The sequence below is a fragment of the Centroberyx affinis genome, unplaced genomic scaffold, assembly GCF_046629955.1.
Source record: "Centroberyx affinis isolate AG114_WGS23_722 - 3 ecotype Tasmania unplaced genomic scaffold, CSIRO-AGI_Caff_v1 ptg005097l_1, whole genome shotgun sequence".
In the NCBI taxonomy this organism is placed as follows: domain Eukaryota; kingdom Metazoa; phylum Chordata; class Actinopteri; order Beryciformes; family Berycidae; genus Centroberyx; species Centroberyx affinis.
In genome coordinates this window covers 9192-31954 of record NW_027282522.1, presented here as the reverse complement: position 1 = coordinate 31954, position 22763 = coordinate 9192, and the positions used below count along the sequence as shown (strand labels likewise).

General features: G+C 40.7%; 1 protein-coding gene across 3 annotated transcripts; it reads left to right on the top strand.

Moving 5' to 3' along the window:
- The first annotated feature begins 11531 nt into the window (after window positions 1-11531).
- parn (poly(A)-specific ribonuclease (deadenylation nuclease)) lies at window positions 11532-21943 on the top strand. 3 transcript variants are annotated; one of them, XM_071546041.1, is made up of 26 exons: window positions 11532-11617; window positions 11881-11958; window positions 12055-12134; window positions 12260-12327; window positions 12941-13022; window positions 13197-13257; window positions 13487-13655; window positions 15363-15425; window positions 15537-15575; window positions 15661-15703; window positions 15787-15864; window positions 16282-16338; window positions 16673-16750; window positions 16856-16899; window positions 17012-17054; window positions 17805-17880; window positions 17978-18088; window positions 18195-18264; window positions 18450-18505; window positions 19264-19350; window positions 19456-19530; window positions 19624-19804; window positions 19948-20075; window positions 20523-20589; window positions 20715-20872; window positions 21009-21943. In XM_071546041.1, the coding sequence occupies exons 1-26, from the start codon at window positions 11599-11601 to the stop codon at window positions 21053-21055; spliced, it is 2058 nt and encodes a 685-aa protein (XP_071402142.1). In that variant the 5' UTR covers window positions 11532-11598; the 3' UTR covers window positions 21056-21943. The 3 variants fall into 3 exon arrangements, with proteins under 3 accessions (XP_071402142.1, XP_071402141.1, XP_071402143.1); XM_071546040.1 differs by having other exon boundaries at window positions 15784-15864; XM_071546042.1 differs by having other exon boundaries at window positions 15784-15864; window positions 19948-20089; window positions 20537-20589.
- The last annotated feature ends 820 nt before the right edge of the window (window positions 21944-22763 follow it).

Here is a 22763-nt window from a genome sequence, read left to right as displayed (position 1 = left end):
CTACATCCTAGACTATGTCTTCTGGGATATATGATAAAAATAAAACGTTACCTTGTTTGTACTTCTCTGGTGCATTTTCTATATTTACAGCTGTCTATGCATAGTTTAATATGTAATAAGGTATTTATGTTGAAATGATGTCTAGTGCTCAATGGGATTATATAGACACGCCCCCTTACATGCTCGTAAATTCACACAAATGCCTTTCTAACGGCACAATCATTTAAGAAATTAAGCTATTCTGACTATAATTTATTGTAAAAAAAAGAATTTGACTTTATATTTCCACATAGGAGTCGGGCCTTGGTCCCATTGACTTCCCATTGACTGTCTGCAGCCAGAAAGTAAAGGGCAAGAGAGGGACTGTCTCTCCCGGGATTTATGTGCTGGCTTCAAAAGCCAAGGCCAATTTTTGACCCCTTGTTCCAAACTGACAGTATAAAATGAAAGAAAAGATTCACAGTCAGTAATGACACATGCAATAAATTACAGCATTATAATACAAAAAAATAAGACAAGCTCATATATGAATATAACATGCTGCATATGAGTACAGTAACACACATAAAATTATATTAAAATGATATTCAATGATATTCAGCTTCAAGCCTTATATATATATATTTTCCAGTTCCACTCCATTCGATAGTGAATGTGTTGGTCCATGCCCTGGTAAAAATTCAATTCACCCGAAATCATCAATCTGATACTTCTCTTTCACAATCATTTTCTCATGGTTTCCCTCAGTCATTTTTTATGGAAGCCCTTGGGGTAAAATTGACATGCTAAGCACAAACATATTCTCCTCTGATGTGAGATATTTCTAAAACATTTATCCACAAGTTAAGAGCCTTCATGAATTGATTATAGTTCTCCCAGTTTTGCAGCTCATTTTCAGTGTTTAAAGAACGGCAAAGCAGAGATCAGCACCTGGGGCAGATCAGCTGAGGTGAACTGAGGAGAAGATGGAGAAACGCTTTTTTTCCCTTGATGCAAATTGTAAGGGTGGTGGTGGGTTTGTGAGTCGGGGTATTACTGCTATCTTCCCAGTTTAAAAAAATCAATTCTCTGCAGTCATGTGTTACCCGATATTCAGACTAATGAGCAAATTCATGCGTGTATTTACTAGAGGGATATTTTGTATTTACATGTAGCCGTTAATGAGTTCATTCAGGAACGTTAAGGAAGTAGATTAGGTCATTTTAGCTTGAAGGGACCTTTTACATGAATATTAATAGTTTCCACTTTTGATTACTGGTGGTGATCTAGATGAAATTGGTTTTCAAAATAAGCAGAAATGTTGCCTGTGATCTATCTAATTGGACGGGGACACTGAAGTAAAAAATCAGATATCTGATTCACCAAGTCTATCCAGCCAGAACCAGCCAGATATCAAGACCCAACAGAGCCTGCAAGCCATTTTTCAGTTAACTGAAGTGGCAATACAGAAACTTTTTTTCCTCTCAATGGAAATATTACAAAATGCCTCCATTTGAACTTAGCATTGCGGTTGCAGAGGAATTAAGTTGCACAAGAAAGTCAGATTTTTAACAAAGTCGCAATTTTAAATCACAGGATAATTTTGCAAACTGCTGAACTGGTTTATAAAATAATAGCATTATGTCCCATGAGTGATAATACATTACAGTAAACAATATATTTAAAAAACTTGAATGCACACTGAATGCTCCCTGTAGGAACTAAAATACAGATGACGTGGCAATCTAACTGTAAATCCCATTAACTCAAACAAAATTCTCCTTACTCTTTTGAACATTGACAACAAAATGTTTTCACTTGAACAAAAATTGTTTGAGAAAGCCTGCAAGACATGCCTTACACATTATTCATAGAAAGGTATTAATTTCACCCGTTGTCATGTAAGAAGAAGTGGGCAGTAGATGTGTTTACTGATTGTTTACTGACAAAGGCCTTTTTTACTACACTCATTCATAACACACATACACATTTCATATTAGTGTGTGTGTGTGTGTGTGTGTGTGTGTGTGTAGCCGCATGCAGAGAGAGAGACAAACAGAGAGACTGAGAGAGAGAAAGAGCGGATGTGTACATGCTTTTCCAGATCTTTTCATACATCTGAATGATGAAAGCGAGTGTAACATCACAATACAGAGTATTGTCTGAAAGGTGTGCATGTGTGAGTGTTTGTCTGTGTGTGCATTTGTGTGTTGGAAGCAGAGTCTGTTAGGATAAAGAGACTTATTTCTCTTTCTGATTTTTGTTCCAAATGGACAGCAGTATAAAATGATAGAAAATATGATATTAAAATGGTATTCAATGATATTCAGCTTCAAGCCATATATATTTTCCAGTTCCACTCCATTCTTTAGTGAATGTATTGGTCCATGCCCTGGTAAAAATTAAATTCACCTGAACTCATCAATCTGATACTTCTCTTTCACAATAATTTTCTCATGGTTTCCCTCAGTCATTTTTTCTGGAAGCCCTTATGGAAAAATTGACATATTAAGCACAAACATATTCAGTTAACACACGGAGGGTTATTTAGAAAATCATACAGTAACTGCCTTCTGCCTTGCTCAATCAGAGGCAAGGCGAGAAATTGGAAGTGATTCATAAAATTACCATGGGTGCCATAATGGAGTGGGATTATGGTCCTATTCTGAACAGTGTGAGCGCATGAGTTCTGGTACAAGTGACAGCCAATAAAATTCTCATGCTGATAACTGTAATGTGTTGCACACTTAACACATAGACTATTAGACTCTCGCTGTTCACACCTGCATGCCGGTTCAGTAGCCAACATTCAAAGTAAGACAGAGCGTCAAAGAAAGACCAGTCGGGTATTCGGCGAATATTTGCTTTTGTATTGTCACTTGTTGTAACTTATGAATATATTTGAAATCATGGGAAGATCAAAAACAATTTACAAACTTTTACTTCTAGATTTGAGAATTCTGAATGCATTTAAAACATTAAAATGTATATTCCCATAAATTATGGAATGTAAAAATAAAAAATCTGTAAATTGGGAAAATTGGAGGGTGTCAATGATGAGGGTGTCAACAATACTTCAACAATACTTCTGTCTCATGATAAGTTATTCCGTTGCACTGCTGGACACGCTGAATGCACATTGTGATAAAATGCTTTTTATACATATATATATATATATATATGTGGAGTGATATGTGTAGTCTGCTGTCTATGTGTCCTGTGCCGTCCCATTGCACTAAATTAGTGTACTTGATGATTTAAGTGATTCTGATTCTGATTCTGATTCTCATGAGAATGAATTTGTTTGGAGATTTCTAGGTCACATGGGAAGCAAGCTATTGGGGAACCAATTTATTACTAATAACTACTGATGAAGAGAAATTTCAGAAGGAACAGCTCTTTTCTGTTCATGTGCGATATATTTGCAATCCAAAATGTCATAAGAGAAGCCATTTCTGTATGCCAGTGATACACAAACATGCCAAAATGGATGGTACAAATTATATGAGCCTCACCTCTGAGAGTGAAAGACTTGCCGCACTTCCTCCTGCTGCTTTCAGCCACAGTTGCGATTCACTCCAACTCTTCCTTTCATCCGAGTCAAACCCCTCTTCCTCCCACAAGTTCTTTTTAAACAAAGAACCAGACCAGAGAGAGGCAGTCAGCAAAGCTCCACTCCCCAAATTGCCGTCAATTTATTCTTTGTTCTTACTTATCTGTTACACTTCCACAACTCTGAAAAACTTTTATCCCTTTCGTTGCCACATCTCTGCTCCTTCCCCTTCTCCACCCTACAATTATGAAGTGATAAACCATATTAATTCATTCCTCTCATTGGCCTGAAAGCAAATCAGTTTCTATTCATTGGAGGACCAGTTATAACGGGGTGTGTGTGTGTGTGTGTGTGTGCGCGTGTGTGTTTGTACCTGTGTGTGAGCATGTAAGAGAGAAAGACTTTGCTGTAGGGTATTGTCACTTTTAAACTATTGTTTAAAAAAACACAAGCGTGATTTACTGTAGTCCTTTTCTAAATGATAAGGTGTGTAAATGATAAGGTGTGTATCTGCTTGTTTGTGTGTGTCTGCTTGTGTGTGTGTGTATATGATCGAGTGTGTTTGTGTGAGTGGAAATGGCATAGGACGTGTCAACAGCAGGGTTTTGCTTGTGTGTTGCCACCTAATCTCACGCATGATTAGGAGAGCAATAACACGACTGTCTGAGCAGGTTACACAAATGTGTGCTCTCTCTCTTTCTGTGTGTGTGCGTGTGTGTGTGTGTGTGTATATGTGTGTGTGTGACAGCCTAGAAAATGTTTATTGAACCAGTAACTGTCACATTACAAGCAGACTGTATCTTTCTTTTTTCCACCTGTGCTCTCTCACTCTTAAGTGTCCTATTTTTTACTTGCAGCATGATATTTGCCCTCCTTTCCCCTCTGACCTTCATCCAACGGCCTGATTGTTTCTTCTACTTACATATTTTCCCTCTGTACCACTTCTGTCCCCTGTGCCCTCTCCTCCTTTTCTTTGTCTGTTCTAAAAGAGGTTGATTATAGAGATGTCCAGGGATGTAGCTTAGGCTCTAAACAAATTGTGCACCACACTCTCTCTCTCTCTCTCTCTCTCTCTCTCTCTCTCTCTCTCTCTCTCGACAGATGCTAATGATCTCTTCAGCCTGCTCTTCCTCAAATTCCAGCTCCCTCTCCCTCCCACTCCTCCCCCTTTTCTTGCATCCCTCACTATATTCCATTTTCCACTTCCTGACTCGGCTCAGTATGTGATTGCTCCATTGTTCAGACTGTAAAAGATATAATCTACTTTGAAAGAAAGCGAGAGAGCAGAGAGCATTTATAGTAAAGCATATGTGTGTGTCAAAGGAGAAAGGGGAGGGGGGCTGTCTAAAAGAGAGATAACTACAGTTCAAGTCTCTCCAAACTGTGGAATATGGCGCCCTCATATGGTGGCACTTTAGCCAAGTCAAGCCAGCAATTATTTTCAGATCCTAACATTTTTTCCAAAAAAAGGCAGAAACATTGTATAGATTTTGGGGAGGAGGAAAATGAGCTTTCCTTGGTCAACCTGGGTACTTGCAGGGATAGTTGATCGACACAATGCAAAATCAGTAATTAGATCTGCAGTAGTGGATTTATCTTCAAAGGAATAGACTGTTAGGATACAGGCTACTATGGAAGCCGATTCCTACCACTGAACAAAATAAAAACAGAATTGTGAGACTTTTTTCTCCCAATTCTGACTATATATCTCAGAATTCTGACTTTATATATCAGATCCACCTCTGAGGTTTAGAACTTCTGCCATGGAGAAGTGAAGAAGGTAATGTTAAAGGAACTGTGGAACATGTAGCCTACTCTTGGCGTGTAATAAACCTGACAGACTTTGTTTACAAGTTACATCATGACATCAGCACTAAAATGTATCTCCTTCCAACTTCCAACTTCGCTGATAGTCTGTTGGCACGGGTTGATAGCGCTGCATCAAGCTGGCAGGGAGTAGCAGGTTTGACACTGGCGCTTGATAGAACGTCTGAAAATAACCTGTACACAATGTGAGAATGATTTTTTCCACCCCCAAAATGGTCTGAAGCAACCTGAAACCTGAAAGAATCCTCACAAGAGTCTCCAGTGTGAGTTGACATTTCCTATGTCAGGCTCCATTGCCATGCACATCAGAGTTCATTCAGGGAAAGAAACCGCACTGCTGCAATGTCTGTGATTAAAAAAAGGGACTATGGACACTTAAAAAGGCATGAGTGAATCCACACAGAAAATAAACCGCCGTAATACTTTTCCAAATGTGAAGAAAGATTCAGCAACTCATCTCTGTTAGAGTTGCCAGTGTCATGCTGAGCAGGACGAAGAGAAGCTGGCCATAGTGTTTTGTGTTTTGTGACTTTAAAATTAACAACTACAGATTCTGTGGAGTTTCACAGCACATTTGTGGCGATGGCATAGACCTAATTAATAATCAGTTCATTTGAATGTGATCTCTGCTTCCTGGCTCTGGCTATTGTTAGCAACTGAACCATTAGCAGACACATCTTATGGCCTAGCATGTTACAGACGTACATAGAAAGGACTGCTTCTACAACATTGTGCTTTATTATGAAATGCCAGAGGATGTGTTGTCTTATGGTCAAGATTTGTATGCTGCCATAGAATCACAAGTGTGGAGATTCATAGTTGAAGTAAAATTTTACTGCCTAATAAAGAACAAACTTGATTTATAGAAAATGATTTTGCTTGATTATGCTATAAACCATGATGATGTTTGATAGGGCACAGGCAGAGGAAAGATACAGTAAGAGTCTCACTCCTGACTGATTCACTGGAAAGTGGCTCTCGATGGTGAAGAGAGTAGCGAGACTTTCATTCACAGAAACCCCATAAGTGCTCTCATTGTGGAAAGACATTAGTTCAGCCTAGCTGTTAGAATTGACATTTCTGGGTTCACACCAGTGAGAGGTCTTACATTTGTCCTCAATGTAAAATACCACATGATGACTAATTTATTTTTAACCTTTATTTATCAGGGAAAGTCAACGTAGCAGGCTTGCTCTTTTTCAGCAGTCGATTGCAGAATACACTTGAATGAGAAACCATTCTGCTGCACAGTGTGTGGGGACAAATTCTGAACAGCACTGAATCTGAAATGACACCTTAAAGGTCTTTCAAAAATGAAGGCATCCCACAGGTCATTTGTGATCCAAGTCGTGCTGAAGTTGCACACACACACACACACACACACACATGCTAACACCACACACATGCGCTCTCCCACTCTCTCACTTCTCCTATGACTTTATTTCCTCTTTCAAGGCTATTTTAATTGAATTTGTTTTAGTTCCCTTGTCGTTTTATGTAAATTGTTATAATACGATTTGGCATCATGTTGTATTCTTCTGTATTTTAATCTGTTATCCAAGTAACTTTGGGCTTTATCATTTTGTCATCTTGTTATTTGTTTGTTTTTTGCTTGTTTTGAAGTGAGAGACTTTTATAAGCCATAGCTAGTATAAGTCACTGATTTCAAAAAACCCCACTGCGCATTTACAGCTGCAGCATACAAACATGCAATACCTATAAGTTTCTCAGACAGGCTTTAGCTCTCTTGGTAGGGCAGTGGACTGTCATGCCGGGGTCCTAGGTTTTAATCTTGGGGTTGGTAAACAAGTCAAACAGAGTTTGACTCTTGAACCCTGCAAGCAATTATGCTATTTGACATGGTCAATTTAAAAGATTTTTCCACCAAGATACTACAAAAACAGTTATGCCCCACACCAAAATTAATCTGTTACTTTGATAACATTAACTAATGTTGCACACAGTCAAGAATAGGCCTAAATAACAGATCATTGATTAGACCTATTCATGCACATCCTTATCAGTGACTGCACAATCTAAACAAGTACAGGCCGACTTTAGGCTGCCACTTGTCACAACAGTCTCAGTAAGGTAGCCTGCACCACTCTGGTCACAGCTTACCACAAATTAGGTGCTTGTTTATCTCAACTGCACAATTTTGTAATTAGTTTTCCCTGTTTTTTTTTGTCATTGTATTTTATCATTCTGTTTTTTTGTTCCTTCAGTTCTGCTTTATCACTTTGAAAAAAACAAAACTAATCTAAGTGTAAAGCCTGTCTCCCATCCTAGCCCAAAACTAATAAAACTTTGTGTTCAAAGGCATACAGAAACACTTGCTAATTAATGCACAGTGGAGAATTACCCCATCAGTGCTCCAAATTGAGCACGACATTTTGACATTACACATCTCTTTGTATGCAGAGAAAATTTAATATTTGACTCACAGTGAGACAGCACATATTTATTCTGTATGTGTGAAAGCCTTTGTTGAATCCGAAGGCTTGATAAAACCTTGTAATTCATATTGGGAAAAAATAATCTGTGGAAAAATATTTACCCTTCAGCTAATTTTACAACACATCAGAAGATATACAACACACATAAAAGTTAAAGCCTTTCTCTTGTTCCCTTTATAAAAGAAAAAAATCTTCCTTTGCTCTCAATGACTCAAGGTTTCTGTCTCACACACAGTCTGGAAGTGGCAGTTGTTCCGATCATACCAATGCTCTTATCGTGACCTTCATCTGTATACCCCTCAGGTACAGTATATACGCCTATGTAGACACACAGAAGAAAAACTGTCCGGACGGCCCTTACTGTGAGGGCCGTTTTGCCGGCCCACAAATCTTCAGACTTACACTCAAAGAAGAGGCCATTTACTGCAAATGCCTGTTTTGCAGAAAAAGCATTTTTTTTCAAGGAAAAACCTACACACTGTCCATTTCACATACAATTAAAATAGGTTTTACTGGAGACACCATTTAAGTACAGAGACCTTCATCAGGTTATCTCAGAGAAGTAATTTTCCATTAAATTAATGTTGAACAAAAAAACGTTTTGTACAACATGAAATTATTGGAATTTCTTTTATATTTCTGTTCTTCTGTTCCAGCTACAAAATAAACATCCTGAACCAGCCAGCAATTAAACAAAATAACATGATTTATTGTTGAATTGGCTAGCTTCCTCCTAATTGGCTAAAAGCTTGAATTGTCATCACTATCCATCCATTTACCCCAGTCAGGGTCATGATGGTAACAGGGCATGCAGAGCAGCTCAGTGTCCTTTTCCCCAGCAACTTCCTCCAGCTCTTCCTGGGGGTCCGAAGGCACTCCTAGGCCAGCTGGTTGTCCCCCACCAAAGGGGGGACTATGGATCGGTATCCGTCCGTTACTTCGTTCGTTTGTTCATTTGTTACTTAGTTAGTCACACTGTAACGTTGACTTTGTGCCGCTAGGGGGCAGGGTTGACAATGAATGGGGACTCGGTGGTAAAGCAGGTCATACGGTTAAAGTTATCATACAATGTGGGGGACAATGAATGGGGACTCAGTGGTAAAGCAATACAGTTAAAGTTATCATAGGTAACATAATAGTCTACACACACTACACACTTGGAGACATCAGACTGGGTTGATGTGTTGAAGTGAGAGTCAATGGAGAATTTTTGGGCAAGCCTCTAACCACAAGACACTGTAGTTATTGTTGTTGGACCGTTGTACTGTTATTGCACTCATCACTGCACTACCACTGTGCCGTCAGTGTTGACTACTTATATCATATTACCACTTAACTACTGTTAACTACTGTTACTACAACACTCATGCTCCTGGTGTTGTATGTTACATTGTATATTGCATTATAAATTGTACTGTAGTGTACATTGTGTAATGTACAGATTGTATTTATTGCGTATTGTAGTTCTTATATTTTGTACTGTATTGAGTAAAAACAGGACAATTACCATTACTGCATTTCAAGATATAACTTGCAAGCCTAATTCTGAGGAGAGTAGGCAACAGAAATATATGGTCAATCTGTCCTTTCATTGTCCCATACGAAAATGCTTATACAATTTCACTCATATTTCAAGTACATTCAGCAATCACTGACTGACCCAAGGGTGGAACTACATTACTGGTGGGGGACAACATGTTTACTATTTGCTTGTTTGAGATTTAGAAATGCTGACACTCATCACAGCTACGTTACACACAGTAGCAAACCGCTCCCACGCACATCGGAGATAACAGTTCAATAGGGTTAAAAAGAATGACATAATCTGCAAATAGGAGAGATGCCACCCTAATGTCATGGCAATGGATGCTCTCCAGACATCAGCTGCACCTCCATGAATATCACAAACAGAGGAGGAGACAAGGCGTATCCTCCGCTTCCAACAGCCACCTTGACTGAGCTTGACTTAATGCAAGAATGCAAACAGCGCTCTGAGTGTATAAGGACTGAATGAATTGCAGCAGTGGCCTCAGTACTCCATACTCCTGCAGCAACTTCCACAGGATAGCTTGGAGAGCATGGTCATGGGCGTTTCTATTGTCACAGCTGTTTCTAGATACACAAAGCACATGTAGACAGGATAAGCAAACTCCCATGATGGCTCAAGCAGGATGAAATCTGCATTGTTCCTCCTGACTCTAAGGCTTGACCATCGATCAGAAGACACTGTTCCCGAAATCCACAAGGTATTGAAGAGACGTGTCAACCACAACACCCTAATGATATGCAGAGCCTTCAGCATTTCAGGTCAGATCTGAAACCCCTGGTGTCTTTCTAACTCAGTCACCTCTGCCAAAGAGATGGGCTCAGATCCTCCAGAGTCTTCCAACACCGCCTCCTGGTCAGAGGGCATGTCTGTTGGGTTTTGGAGTTCCTCAAAGTGTTCCCTCCACCTTCCGACAATATCACCGGTCAAGCTCAGCGTTACTCTGCACCTCCTGAGAACAGTAATGTCCTGCCTTCGGTTTCCCAGAGTGTCTTTGAGGCTGCCTGAAAGTTGCTCTCCACAGCCTTTCCAAACTCTTCCCACACCCAGGCTTTTGAAATCATCCCGAACAGAGTTTGGGTTTACAGGTCTGATTTCAGCCTCCCCTACTATCTGATCCAATTCACCACCAGATGGTGATCCGTCAGCAGCTCAGCCCATCTCTTCACCCAAGTGTCCAGAACATGCGGCCTCAGGTCTGATGAAAAAACTGTGTAGTCGATCATCAACCTTCGGCCCAAGGTGCTCTGGTAAGTACACCTAAAGGCCTCCTCATGTTCAAACATGGTGTTTGTTGTGGACACTCCATGGTTAGCACATAAGTCCAAAAACAATGCACTGCTTGGGTTCAGATCAGGAAGGCCATTCCTCCCAATCCCCTCCATTTTTCCCAGTCATTGCCAATGTGAGATATTCCCCACTGCTGTAAGGCGCATACATGCAACCAACAGTCAGATTTTTCATCTCCACAACTTGTCACACTGAGGTAACTCTCTCTTCCACTGGGAGAAAATCCAACTGCGCAGCAGCCAGCTGGGAAGTTGTGAGTATTGCCCACACACGCAGCAGTGCCTCTCACTCTGAACTACTCCTGAGAAGGAGGGAGACCACTCCCTATCAAGGTGTTTGTTCCAGAGACAACACTGTGCATGGAGGTCAGCTAAACTATCTAGTTGTTACTTCTCAAGCTCCCACACCAACTCTGAGACAATTTCTGTTGCCAACCATTATTATTTCAAAAATGTATTTTTGAACAAGCCACAACAAAGTCTGCACATGGTTGGGAAACACTGGTGTAAAATATGACCGTTGGTGATTACTTTTTGACAAAATGAACACTTAATGTCATCTGTCTAAGGAAAAGTAGATCATAGATGATTTATGGGATTTGCTGCTTTTGATGGAGCTCCTAATTGAAAATAGTAAATCCCAATTTTAACCAAATTTTGTTGTTTTGTTTTGGGGGGGGTTTCTGACGAAGCAAGATTATGAGATACGGCATGCGAAGATGGACTCTACAGCTAAAACAATGATTATTACTGTGATTATGGGAGTGAGGGGCATTAAATCATGAAGCCAGTTTCAGCTATTTTCTCCGTAGACCCTGAATGCAGCACATGTGCGGTAACGTCAGAGGCGCACGCTACAGCACCGGAAGTGTTTGTAAAAGGGTTAAAAGCCAATTGAAATAGGCTAGCTAGCGTTAGCTGTCAGTTGTATTCAGTCATTGTGCAGGGATGGAGGTGACACGGAAAAGTAAGTAGCTAGATTTTACACAAGACATTTTTTAGTTTGCTATGCACTTTGTGGAAAATGTGCAATGCAGCAGCGACACAATATAGACTTAAAACGGCCAAAATCTCCCCATTCATGTCAGATAACGTTAGTGTATGTGCTTCTAGCTAGCTAGCAGCAACGTTAACGTAACTAGGGAACTACGGCTGGGATTGCTAACGTTCCTTCACTGGCCAGCATGCTTGTCTCATCACGCTTCTGATAATGCACTTTTCTCTTTACAGACTATAAAGATTGTTTAAACACTGTGTACAGCGCGATAGAGGAGGCCGATTTCCTTGCCATCGATGGAGAATTTTCAGGTAATGTTATCAGAGTTCAGCGCCTGAATTTGTAATAAGGAAGCGATGAAAGCCACGGTTATTTACGCTTAACTGATGTGCAATTTGTAAATGCAGGGATAAGCGATGGTCCTAATGTCAGTGCACTAACCAATGGCCTGGATACACCGGAGGAACGATACACGAAGCTAAAAAAGGTTAGCTCTATTTATTGTGCGCCTGCACACATTGAATGCATCCCTTTCTCCCTCCTCAGTTCTCCACCAGTTTGCACCTGTCCGTGTTGCTGTGTGTCTGTTTCACTCTTCTCTCTCTCCGGCAGCATTCCATGGACTTTCTGCTGTTCCAGTTTGGATTATGCACATTCAAGTATGACCAGACAGCGTCAAAGTGAGTGGGGATGAAACCTCTGTGTGGTCCTGTACTTCTATCTTTGTGAGAAGCAATTTGAGTTTTAAACCTTCAGAGTGAGGGCATTCCTGCCGGTCCTCACTTCAGGATGCTATTTTAGGGTTAGGACTTGAGGTTAGGGGATAGGGAATTAATGTATTGATTCTGGTCAATGGTACTTATGAGGATAGACAAGTGTATGAGTGTGAGTGTGTTAGGCTCCACAAATACAGTGTTTTTTGTATCAGAGATTGACATTTGTGGACAAATCACAAGTACTGGTATCTGCTGTCTGCCGACTTTAGTGTTTATGTTAAACACATTCCCTTGTATCATTCACTCAAACTTTACTTTAAAATGGATCAATGCGTGTTTAACCATTATTTTACTTATATATAGGTAAATAAAAATTGCAATGAATCAATTTAGTATATTTTAGCATATGCAAAAAAATGTTAAAAGTAGACTTATAATATTGGTGTTCCAACATCCATTTCATCCATTTATGTGTTGCATAAAAGCATAATGTGTGCATGCAAGCACACATTATAGTAATAAGCTGCCAAGCAACTAATACCTTCATTTTCTGTTTCTTGTAATCCCGTCTCTGCAGGTACATCATGAAGTCCTTCAATTTTTATATATTCCCCAAACCGTTCAACAGGACTTCCCCTGACATCAAGTTCATCTGTCAAGTAAGTCTGTGGCCCCTCCATGTCACTGGATTGCTTCTGTCTAAGTAACAGAGGAAAATTATAAGATGGTTTGAGAATGATGGTTGCTGTAATTGCTGTGACAGCTGTGAAAAGACAATTTGATTGTTGTCTGAGAAGAGTCTTGAAAGTGATGGGTCATCCTTGTCATTTCAGAGTTCCAGTATTGACTTCCTGGCCAGTCAGGGGTTTGACTTCAACAAGGTATTCTGTCATGGTGAGTAGAACGCTGAATCACAGTGAAGCTGCACATTTGACATGTGCCATTTGTTCTTGTGTTGGGCAAGGAAAACTGTCAAACTGTGAACAGGGTCCTGTACTGGACTAGTTGGTTCTAGACCACCTGCACTTTACTCAAACCCTCCTTTGTGGAAATAGTCCTTCGTAGAAGCTCAGTTGACTATTGCAGTGTGGTTTGAATTTTCCTTTCCCTCTGGTTTCCAAAGGAATCCCATACCTAAATCAGGACGAGGAAGCACAGCTGAGGGAGCAGACAGAGGAAAGGAGGAACCAACAGGCTAATGGAGCAGGGACACCATCCTACATCTCCCCATCCTCCTCTAAAGGGTCTGCACATGTACCCGAAGAACATAAAGACTTCATCAACAGAGTGGTGTAAGTGTTGCAAATGGATTATTTATTTCTGCCACGTTCTGACATGACAAGTGTTTGATGGTTGCACTCCTCTGTAGTCCAAAGATGCATTGAAGTTTTCTTTAACATGACATGAGACTCCTTGGGTCGTGGAGGAGGTGTGTGCCAGTTGCTGAAGGTGCGTCTCATGCAGTACAGGGAGAATAGCCTGCTTTGTCCCTTTTTTGTAGAGGGACTCCGATGGTCCATTCCAGCTGGTGGTCCACATAGGCTTAGTCTGGTGAACAGGACGTTGGCCGTTGGGTTAAGGCCTTCAGTAGTTTCGGACAGAATGCTCCTCCTTTTCCGCTTCCTGTGTGCTGCGCTTTTCATCCCCGTTTGTTGTTAACAACAAAAAGCTTCTGTGATACCGGGATAACAACGTTCTACAAGAGCCACATATGGCTAGAAAAACAATGTTGGTCTTATTGGTCCAGGTAGCTCTTCTAGAGCCAAAGTGTAGTCAGGCTTTAATTTAGAGACACCAATTATCAAATAGTGTTTGTTGTGTTTTTATCTTTTAAACTCTCGGACACAGACAACATACATCTATAACTTTCTCTCATGGAGGTATTTTTTTTTTTTGGCAGTTGTTTATCCGTTTTCACAAAATACAAACGACCCAGTGTTTTTTTTCCCCCGTATCACACAATGATAATGGGTTCTGCCAGACCTTTCACCTGCGCTGGCACAGCACTGTGGAGAAAGGTCTGGCCAAGCGAGACTTCGAGGTACTTGGCATGCGTAGTGCTGCACTATTTCCACATTCACTCCCTTAATGGAGACGGAAGATAGAGCCTCCTTGGCACGACAGAAGTCCACCAGCTCCTTTATCTTACTGACATTTAGTCTGTGATTCTGCTGGTACCACACAAGATTCTCACCCGGGGCCCCCGTACTCCTCCCGTATCTGCAGTCTGAGGTGCAGAGGGTGAACAAGAGAGGGAACAGTACAGCACACTGGGGAGCCCCTGTGTTGCTCACTGCCACACTGGACACATGGTCTCTGGAGGCGCACAAACTGTGGCCTGCTGCTAAGATAATCAATGATCCAGAACAATAAGGGGCATCCATCTACTTATCGTGTTGCCAGCAATATTCCGGTGGTAATAGACCCTTAAGTGGTGAGAGGAAAGTTCACTTCATCTCTGTACGGGTCAGTAAAGATGTAGGAACTTTGTCACTATCTCAATTAATTGATGGGGCTGGGCCACAGAAGTTCAATGGGTAGAAAGGACACTTCCTAGTGTATCACAGTAATTTCCTTTGGTACACCTAACATTCCTAACGGCTTACATAAAATTTTGTTAACTTCAATAGTTTGGGAGAAGGCTGAGATGGAACTATGGGGGCTAAACTGTGTGCTTGGTGATCCTATGAACTTCAGTGGAATTTCGACTGACATGGGGGCGAGCAGATAATGATGTTTGTTTGTTTTTTATGATAATCAAATCCTAATTGAAGTGGAAAGTCTCTTGCCATGTACCACTACCCTCTAAGCAAAGAGATGATTGCATATTGGTTTAACCTTCACCCTGCAACGCAAAATACGATGGAATTTCCCAGGTTAAATATTTAGATTGGCTAATCCCAAACCTCACATTTTCACGTTCACATCTCACATGCACTTTTTTGTTTAAGTGTCTGTCCCTCTGTTTTGATCAGTTCTGCTCTATTTTCCCTCGACAGAGAAAAGGTGGAGGCCCTGTTCTCCAACTCTGAGAAGACTGTGGAATTGGAGCCATGTACTGGGTAATCAAGCGTAGTGCCTCCTCTCAAAGGCCTTACCTACATAACATTTTTACTATTTACCACATGCATTTCATATTTGTATCTCTACTCATATTCATACTTCTATTCCAGGTTTCAGAGAAAGCTGATATACCAGACACTGAACTGGAAGTGAGTGTCACTAAACATTATTATTGCTATTGTCATTGTCCTCATGTTGGTTTGTAGAAGGTTAATGTTTGTCCTGCTGCCACAGGTTTCCCAAGGGGCTTCATGTGGAAACCATGGAAACGGAAAAGGTAAGAGTATGCTTTATTTTAGCCAATATTTCCTTTAACTTTGTTCCTTAGCAGAATATGGATGTTAATTCTCTGTGCAGAAGGAGCGATATATCCAGATCAGTAAAGTAGATGAGGAGGAGAGGAAGAGGAGAGAGCAGAAGAAACTGGAGAGGGAGCAGGTGAGTTTGGGCAGATATCCAGTCCAAATGTCTGAGTTGCCATTGTCCTATTCATCCAACAGGTCTATTAGATGCAAGAAAATGAAGACATTTTTGTGTGTGTGTGTGTGTGTGTGTGTGTGTGTGTGTGTGTGTGTGTGTGTGTGTGTGTGTGTGTGTGTGTGTGTGTGTGTGTGTGTGTGTGTGTGTGTGTGTGTGTGTGTGTGTGTGTGTGTGTGTGTGTGTGTGTGTGTGTGTGTGTGTGTGTGTGTGTGTGTGTGTGTGTGTGTGTGTGTGTGTGTTGTGTGTGTGTGTGTGTGTGTGTGTGTGTGTGTGTGTGTGTGTGTGTGTGTGTGTGTGTGTGTGTCATTTTTACTAAGGAGCTTAAGAATGCATTTTGTTCTGACAATCCACATTTTTGTAACCCACCCCCAATAGGAGGAGCTAAACGATGCTGTAGGGTTCTCCAGGGTCATCCATGCCATCTCTAAATCTGTGAGTCAACCTCAACTTTCTTTGCTGCTCTATTTTCCACTAGGAAAATAAGCCTTGACATTTTTATCAGTAGTGAAAGAAATTACAAAAAAATATAATCGGGGAAGTTCTAATTGATAAACTGCCATTGTGAAATGGCAAATGGCTTACCTGAGCTCTAATGCTCAAAACATCAAGGTATCAACTGATAGTGTTGCACTGCATTCAATCTTGGACATTTCTTCACTACTGTGATATCTTTCTGTTGCCAATCCAGGGTGTTCTGCTTGTTTTGTAATACTATGGGCTTTGGTAAATGTGACTTCAACCCCATTCCTGTTTCACCAACACACAGGCTAAACTTGTGGTTGGCCACAACATGCTGCTGGATGTCATGCACACCATCCACCAGTTCTACTGCCCCCTGCCAGAGGTACAGACAATAGATGGAGATTTCAAATGTTTGAACCCAGTTTCAAAGTTTCAGTCTAATTCATGCATTTTCATTTTTTCTGTTTTTGTATGTTTTTATCTCTAGGATCTTCAAGACTTCAAAGAGGTCACAATGTGTGTCTTCCCAAGGTAACAATCTTTATCTTATGCAAAAACTGTTTCTTGGTTTCTTTTTCTCTGCTGTCCATTCCTTTTCTTATTCAATCCATTCTTCTAAGCCCTTGTATTCTTTTCCTCTCAGACTTCTGGACACAAAGTTGATGGCCTCCACTCAGCCTTTTAAGGTAAATGATCCCATTTCAGGGCTCCTGACCAACTGGGCCACCGCATTTTTAGTTGATGGCACCAACAGATTATTTAGTGGCAGCAATATTTTGGTCAGAAAACTGCTCCACACACAGTAATTAATGTCTGTTGAAATATGTTGCCTGTTGATATTAATGTTGTTAATGTGTCTAGAATGTGTCTTTGTGCTGTATCAACTGGATACACATATATAATATACTACACTAGGTAATGCAGTAAGCTATATTGGCAGCTCCGTTTCCATCCTCTTTGTTAGATTATGATTTGCCATCAGTCAGCACTGAAGAATCTAAAACCATTTCAAATCATGAAGAGAATTTTTATTTGTTTTAAACCAAAGGTTTCATCCATCACAACAAAAGCAGAGTCGATCTGTCTTATGACGGACCTGGAAAAACACACAACAAAACCATATGACACTCGCTAATGTTAGGCCAAACATCTGCAATAGTGTGATTATTAGTGAAGCAATGGGAAAACTGTAGATTTGGACTTGAGTGATTTGTAATTGACTGTTTTATTTTAGTGATCAATATGCTGTCTGACAATCCTGACCTCTGAAATAGGGCTTTATTATTGCACGGTGCATTGTTTTTTTTGGTCAATATACACATGCACTGAATCAGAAATTGATTTCATTCAAGAGTACACATCTCTGAGTGAATGAACAAATGGGACACATTGGCAAGAGTTATATATTGTTTACTTATTGTTGATTGACATTCTAGGAGCTGATCACCAACACCTCTCTGGCAGAGCTGGAGAAACAGCTGAAGGACGGCCCCTTCAAGTCACCTAAAGTTGGTGAGGAAAATACACAAGACACAAGTGTTGCCTGAACTATTCTCATGCTACACAATCCCACTCACACTCCTTTTCTCCTCTCTTCTGTTCCCCTCAGAGACGGCAGAAGGGTTCCCCAGTTATGACACGGCCCAGGAGCAGCTCCACGAGGCGGGGTACGACGCCTACATCACTGGCCTCTGTTTCATCTCCATGGCCAACTACCTGGGTAACACTCACACTCACACTCACTCTGTTCCTGTCTGCAGATAATGAATGCTGTTCTTTAAATGGATATTGTGTAACTTGATCTGCTCGACATTCTGTCTTTTCAGGCTCATTCTTGACTCCACCCAAAGCCCACATCCCGGCTCGCTCTAAACTAATTGAGCCTTTCTTCAACAAGTAAGAAATGCACTTATAAGGATGTATGTGATGTGTTGTCTATGTTTTCAATTGTGAAATTTCAATAAACATATTGTTAAAAAAAAAAAAAAAAGAAGCGCACTTAATTTTCATTGGTTTTACTATCAGCTCCTAAAAGTCTTGACAAGTTGTCCTTTTTTATATTCCTCTTTTCTGCTCTCCAGGCTTTTCCTGATGAGGATTATAGATATTCCCTACCTCAACATCACTGGACCAGATTGTGAGTAAAATATGGTGTACAGCATGCCTACATGTCAGGAATTTTCCATAGACTATATAGGGTTTCAAATTTTGCCACACTTTAATCAAACTGCCATGCCCCTGCCAGACTCCTCACTAATTCTAACAAAAGCGTACATATAACTCCAATTTTAGCTTCATTACACTTACTATCTGTGCATTTTAGAATCAATTTTAAGATTTTAATTATCACTTTTAAGGCCCGGATGGGACTGGCCCCTGAGTATATCAATGAATGTTTAATCCCATATGAGCCTAAGTGTAGCCTGAGATCCTCCGGTGGGTCCCTTTTTTAGACATTCCAAGATCTATATTGAAAACCAGGGGCGACCGGGCCTTTGCTATCAGGGCCCCGTCGCTCTGGAATGATTTGCCGGAGGAGATCAGGCAAGCCACATCTTTGTCCTCTTTTAAATCTCTTTTAAAAACGCACTTTTTTAGATGCGCTTTTACTTAATTGCTGTGTATGTCTAATCAATTCTATTGTTTTATTATTTTAATATCTTATCGTATACTTTATCTTAGTTTATTCTTACTTTTATGTTCTTTTTATAATGCTTTTATTTTATTGTCATTTTGTTGGATTCTGTTTTTATTTTTGCTGTTGTGAAGCACTTATTGTTTGTTTTCTTTTGAAAGGTGCTATACAAATAAAATGTATTATTATTATTTCTCTACCTCTCCTTCACTTCCATTGAATATCCTCTTTGCTGTTTTTTCCTTCCTTCTCTTCTACAGTGCAACCTAAAAGAGACCATGTTCTGTACGTCACTTTCCCAAAAGAATGGAAGACCAGTGACCTCTACCAGCTCTTCAGTGCCTTTGGTAAGACATAAATTTGCATGTTTATTTTGCACACACTTGGGTATGACAAATAATTTATCACTCACTCTCTCCTTCTGTTACCTCTACTTGGATTTATGTACCAAGGTAATATCCAGGTTTCATGGATAGACGACACATCAGCCTTCGTCTCCCTAAGTCAGACAGACCAGGTGCAGATAGGTGAGTCTCACACCATAGCCAAGCACAGACTAGACTTATTCATCTGCACAAACGCTGATGCAGCTGAATCGACTCCTTCCACTTGTCACACAGCTATGAACACCAGTCGCTATGCGGAGAGCTACAGGATCCAGACGTATGCAGAGTACATCCAGGGCAAGCAGCAGGAGAGGGAGAGGCTTGGCCAGACTACCCACTCCTGGGGAGAGGACGGCTGGGTTAAACCTCACTACACCTCCTCTACGACTGGAGCTACTGGATATGGTTATACCAGGTGCACAATTACGCAGCGATACCAGATGTATACACATTTGCAACACTGATTCTGAGTTTACTTCTTGCCTTGGAGTTTCTGTCAGTATCCACTCTCTCTTGTGTATTGATGTGGATTTTTGTATGGCCTATGTTATGTTGTAGGACTTTGGGGAAGCGCAGCATCAGTCCCATTCAATCAGAGCACAGGAGCGGAGAGGCTGTAATTACAGATGGCTGGAATCACTACGCATACTCAGATGGCACCGGCAGCAAGAAGATCAAAACCGATGGTGGGTGCATGCATGTACTGTGGTAGCATGCAGGATAACACAAGGTTTCCCCCAGGAAAGTAGTTGGCGGAGCTGCAGTGCACCCTGAGGGAGAGGGCAAGCAGTGGTGTGAATAATAAATAACCACAACCGAGGAGATTTGCTAAGTGAACCAGGGCTGGGTAATTGGTGTGATGTGCGATTTCATGTTTGATAAGTCAGTACAGGCATCTAAACCACCAGCTGGGATCCAGCTGGGATTCCAGCCAGAGACCACTCAAATATTTCTGGACTGGGGAAAAAATGTTAAAAGAAAAATCTGCCCCCCCCCCCCCCCCCCGACATTGCAACTTGCTGGCTTGCTGAAAATTGGCACGAACACGTGATTGTAGGCCAATGTAATATATTATGCAGTGAGGTCTAATCACTGTAGGCTCTCATGCACCAGTTTGTCATTGGTCTTCCTAGATGCAAGTGGACAGATGTATGCAGGAGTTGTTGACAGCAAGACATCAGAAGGATGGCTAAAGACACAGTAAGTTAAATGCACATTGCAGATACACAAACTTGATTGTTCATACAATGATCATTTACTCTCATCGTTGCCCTACATGTTCTCATTTGCTGTCTGTGACATAATATGGTTGCTCTGCCCTGCAGATCCACATCAGATTCAGCAGGGTTAAGTCCAGTCCAAGAAGAGGAAGGTCCTGAGGGCACGGATCCAGCCAATGATGCTGATGGAGCGGTCACCTGGCAACAAGCCCCGACTGTCCAGGGACGGAAAGGTCGAAAGAACAAGAAAAGAAAGCCTGAAGGTGTGTTTGTTTGTCAGTATGATGGCTCATTAGGTGTTCTGAATTAATGTACCATTTAGCGTGATCCACTTGTATATCAAGGTCATGGAAATTTGGTGCTTGTTCCCATCTTAACACATCTCAAACTCTCTTGTAGGAGCTGAATCTCCAGCTTCCCTGTTTGATGTCCCTGAAGTCTGGTAGCGAGAGGTGAAGAGCGGAGAGGGCCACCGAGGCCCTGTCCCATACTGGGCTACTGCCCCCATTATCTACTTGATCTCCTTTAGGGTCGTACATCAGTAGGACTGGTGCATGCCCCAAATTCATTCGTTCACTCAACAACTGTGGAAACCATTCCCACGGTTACCAGCCAATCAACTTGACTGGACTATTGAAAGAGAGAACACAAGCCATAACGACAGCTGCCATTTTCTTAGCTTGTAACAGAGGAGCAGGCAACTCTTCTAGGTCAACACGCACCACTGAATTTGAGAAATTGAATCCTATACATTTTCACATTGTTTGTATTCTCTTATGTGTTCAGACTGGAATCTGCCACCACAGCGATCGCTCACCAATTTTAACTACCCTGTCACCTCTACTCAGTCTTATATTTTGTGAGTGTGATTTGTATGCGAGTTTGTGCATGTGAGGGAGTTGTACATTTGCTCTAGTCTTTGTATGCCTGTGAATCCATTTCATAAATTTGTGAGAGTTGAAACACCACTTGACTGGTCCTGTAGTTTACAATGTCAGGGTTATGTAGTATTTTAATGCAGTCAAATCATTTTTTTTCCTTTTTAAAGAATGTGTAAGAGTTCTGTTAATTTCTCCAGTTTTATCAAATATATAAGCTTATCAATGATAATATGATATTTATTATTGGTGGCATTTTTGACCCTTCATAAGAGGAGCTTATGGTGTTTATTTTGTATGGAAATGTTTTTCTTTACCTTTTGTCTTTGTGTTAATGTTTTTGTAACTGTGTCAACCTGCAACGATGTCATAGTATGTTCTAATGCAAAATGTATAAACGTTAAGAATACGTATACATTTTTGTATGAGGAAAACTGTAAAAATCCCTAAATATTTCCTTGGAGAGGGAAAAAAATTAAAGAATGTTTCTTAGTATGCCTGTTTCTGTCTCTTCTGTTCAAGTAAGTTCAACAACTTAATAATTGTACTGTATCTAGCGTAAACTTTAATTTTAAATCCTTTGTTAGGATCTTTTTGACTTTTACAGTCTGGCCTATTTCCTGTGTTACTTGTTTTATTGTTTTTATATCAGCCAAGAAGTAAATTCTAAACTCTAATGCTGAAACAAATAGAGTTGGCAACTGTGACTCCCATTTACTTAGGATTTGCAGTGGACAAACATTTCTATTGCCATAGCACATTACCAGAGAAAAAAAAACATTCCAGTTCTTCTGGGTTCTTAGTCAGCTCTCAGGCCAGAGAACTATCTGAATGTGACAAAAAAGTACATATCCCAGTGATGCATTCACTCAACTCAACTCAACTTTATTTATATAGCACTTTACACACAACACAGTTGATCCAAAGTGCTTTACAACACACACACAGGAAAACAAAAACAAAAGAAGGAAACAAGCACAATAGAAGAGGAGAAAAAAAGTGATGATAAATAATAATAATAGTAAAAGCACATGGTCACAAAGAGCCAACACAGACCTACAGCGACTTCAGGAGAAATACCTGAGCTAGTTACATTAGGCACAGTTAAAAGCTAATGAGTAGAAGTGTGTTTTAAGATGACTCCTGGATCTCAGGACAGACAGACTTTGGTCAGACGATCTCAGTACTCTGACAGTGTGATATGGGGACGGGAGTTTTGTAATGTAAGAGGGGGCGAAACCATTTAACACCTTGTAAACAAACATCAGGATTTTAA